General features: G+C 53.6%; 1 protein-coding gene across 1 annotated transcript in view; it reads left to right on the top strand.

Annotated features, from left to right (window-relative positions):
- LOC102672409 overlaps positions 1 to 3,439 on the top strand; it is a 248,011-nt gene that overhangs the window by 96,968 nt on the left and 147,604 nt on the right. Inside the window, exons 5-6 of the mRNA XM_006619715.2 lie at positions 34 to 344; positions 410 to 516. Of these exons, the coding sequence (XP_006619778.1) occupies positions 34 to 344; positions 410 to 516 (418 nt within the window). The remainder of the gene's footprint in view (positions 1 to 33; positions 345 to 409; positions 517 to 3,439) is intronic.

Raw genomic sequence — 3,439 nt, 5'->3', positions numbered from 1 at the left:
GGTGGTGGTGGTGGGGAAGTGCGGTGGGGATAGGATGAAATCGGGGCAGGAGCTCGGTTACGGGAAGCACGGGGAGCAAGTGGGCGGCAAGTCGAAGGGCCACGATGTCGGTCACGGGTTCAAGGTGGAGAACATGAAATACTACGGCGAATTGAAGGGCTACGACTTGAAGTCTTACGGGACTATCGACAAGCCGGGTGCCGTTGTCTCTGCCCACGAGAAGTCCCATTTGCACGGGGCGGAGAAGAACGGTCACGACAAGTGTCACTCCAAAGTGTCCTGCTCCTCCTCCTCCCCCTGCTCGTCCGCGATGCAGAGTTACGGCCTGTCCAAGGTCGGCGGCGGTGAACGTCCAGCCGAGAAGAGCGTGTACGCCGATCACTATTATCACCGATCGTCGCACTCGAAGCCGCAAACCGCGTATCAAGTGTACCAGGAGACCAAGTACTCGTACAACGTGAGCGGGGTACCGGGGACGCCGGCGCAGGCGAGCGCAGCCGCAGCTTTCTTCGCAAGGTCAGTTACTCAATCTCCTATACTAGTACTACTACTACTACTACTACTCGCGATCACGCGCCTCTCCACCTGTTTCCGCCAAAGATTTACGACTCTGCCTTTCATTCTTCCCTGCTCATTGTTCCTTCTGCCTATCTGTAATTGTCCACTGTCCTGCCTACCGTTTGTTTACCGTTTCCCCCTTCCCAACGAAACGGATCGCTTATCCTTTCTTTCCCGACTTTTCTTTCCAAACTTCCCTCACGCTCGAAATTATACTATTCCTATTTCCTCTTTCCCTCCTTTCTCTCCGTTCCACTTCGCATCGTTGCCCACAGTTTCAACAGAGAGATCGCTGTTCGTTGTATTTTTTGAATTCGTCCTTAATAGGTCGTGACGAACGAGGAAGGAATTGCCACCAAAAGTTGGAGGAGAACAAAGCGAGAACGAGAACAGCGAGATGTAAAGAACGGTAGGGAGTAGTAGGAAGGGAGGTTTCAATTTTCCCTGTTCTCACGCGCGAGAATCAAAAAGAGAGAGAGAGGGTTGCGGTCTCGCGAACAATCGCGGATCCACGGAAGGAACAATCGGAAAGGTGGTGGTTGGCGAGGAGGGTTGCGCGCGGTTTTCTTAAGACCGTCTGGAGCTTTGATCTTCGGGGCCAGAGGTTTTCGACAAGCGATTCTGGAATGAAAAGCGTGCGGCCGGGGCTCGCGTGAGAGCGTTCGGTCGTGCATAAATCGCGTGCGGTTCGCGAGCAGGGGCGAGGGGGATAAAGCTCCTTCCGGGGATATCCGTGTTCTCCCTTTAACCCTAGCCCCTCGCGCGACCCCTCGACCCGTTTAATAAACCTCTCCACATAGATGTTGCTCGCCACATAGGTCCACGTTCCTCCTAGCTTTCGCGGCTCTACGCCGCACGATCGGGTTCTCTCCACGAAGCACGAGTTATTAGTCGAAAGTAATTACGAGCGGCGCGGTTAATAAACGATCCATCGCTACGGGATCGAGACTTTCGCGATCGCCTCCATTAACGGAAATACGTATATAGCGGCGGAGAGAGAGATCGACAGGATCTCCGCTCGATTTTATTCGAGATAGAAAGAAGAAGAAAAAAAAAAAAGAAAGGAGAGGAAAGAAAAATAGAAAGGAATGCGGACGACGCGGTTAACCGAGGACGGGTGATAAAGCGGAGCGCGATTTCGAAGGAAATCGGCGGATACGGGAGCGGTAAAAGTTATCTGGAATGCGTTCCCCGGGGAGTGGCGGGAATCGAGTGGCGATCCTCGCTCGAATCGAATCGAGTCGTATATCGTTAATGGATATATGCGGCGTCGGCGCAACACGGTTGGTCCTCGAGCGGTGATCGTGACCCGGCTGCGAGAACGATTCCGATCGACTCGTCGTCTCGCGGGGAGAGAAGCGGCGCCCTCGTGTCGTTCCTCCTTCCTCGTCCATTGTCGGCCATTCCTCGTCCCGGGATTCTTTGGAATCGGTGTGCGTTTACCGTCTCGTAGGAAGTCGTCGCCGAGGGGCGACGAGAATTGAAATTAATCGCGCCTCCTCCTCCTCCTCCCCTCTTCGCGCGACGACCGCCGAGGCGGACCGTCGATCGGAGAACGGAGGCGAAAATTTATTTCACGGGGCCCCGACCCGCCAAACTCGCCTCGTTTCGAGCCAACGAATTATTTCCTGGTTGGCCAAGTATTCTCGTCGCGGATGTAAACCGCAACCACCTCTCGAAATCGCCGGGATACGAGGTGCCGTCCCGTTAACTTTCGAGCTTCATGAATATTCTCGGCCAAACGATCATCGAGAGGGACCGTATGTATATGCTCGCTCNGTACGCTCGCTTTCTTCGCCGTTTTCTTCTCTCTCTCTCTCTCTCTCTCCCTTCTCTCCCTCCCGTATCGTGTCCACGCGTCAATTTCCTCGACAGGTTCGCTCTGGGACCAAAGTTGGAATTTCCAAAGTTCGATGGTCCAAGCATCTGACGCGATAAACCGGGACAAAATTGACCAAGGGGTCACGAAGAAGAGGTGTGGATACCGTCGTTCACCATTTTATTTATTTTTATTGGCCATCTTTATATCGACCCTCTACCGTTTCCCTCCCCTCTTATTTCTTCCCTCTATTTGAAGAGACGATTTCGCCTCCACGATTTTTCGAACTTTTCGAAACGACAAATCGCGATCGAAAAGGGTTCTGGTATAAAAGATACGCGACGACGCCTGCTCGAGATTTAACTATCACGTCCCGTTGGACGCGTAATATCTGCGGTGAGAGTTGGACAGGATGGAGGAGAGGAGGAAGGAGAATCGGGGGGAGGGGGGAGGAAAAAAGGAGGGAAACATCCGGAGTCCCGGCTGAATGACACGCGCTCCGTCTTATACATATTTATGGCCCGCGACGACGTTCGTTTCGTAGAACGGAGGTTGGCCTCGTGCGCGAGATCGTATCGGCGATAGGAGAGCGGTCCTTAATTGGACAGGTGACATTTCCTCTTCAGTTTTCTCGCGTAATACCTCTAACACACCGACCCTTTGTTGGCTCCGAAAGGCTCGTTCCTTCTCACGGAAATTCCCTTCCCCGTCTACGTTTCGCGAAACAACGACTTACACGCCCTTCGATCGAAACGGATCTCCCCTGCCCTCCCTCGATCTTGCCCTCGAATCGTCGATGCAACGATGGCACGACGAGGAATATCTCGTATCTCGTCTCGAAAGAAAAGAGACGAATGAAAGAGGAGCGCGAGAGAATGACCTCGAAGGCTGGAGGACCGGTCGAATATATCCTCTGGGTCACCGTGGGTTTGAACTCTTCGTTCAACAGGTAGCGCTCTCGTAGTCCGGGTCTGCCAGCGACCCGGCCCTCTCCATTATATTCATATCATGTAAATGCGCCCTACCGGCGCTCCGCCGACTGCCTCCCATTTTCCACCCTAG

The sequence above is a fragment of the Apis dorsata genome, unplaced genomic scaffold (genome assembly GCF_000469605.1).
Source record: "Apis dorsata unplaced genomic scaffold, Apis dorsata 1.3 scaffold_429, whole genome shotgun sequence".
NCBI classification, from domain to species: Eukaryota; Metazoa; Arthropoda; class Insecta; order Hymenoptera; family Apidae; genus Apis; species Apis dorsata.
Note: the sequence above shows the minus strand (reverse complement) of the source record. Positions and strands in the feature narration are given on the sequence as shown.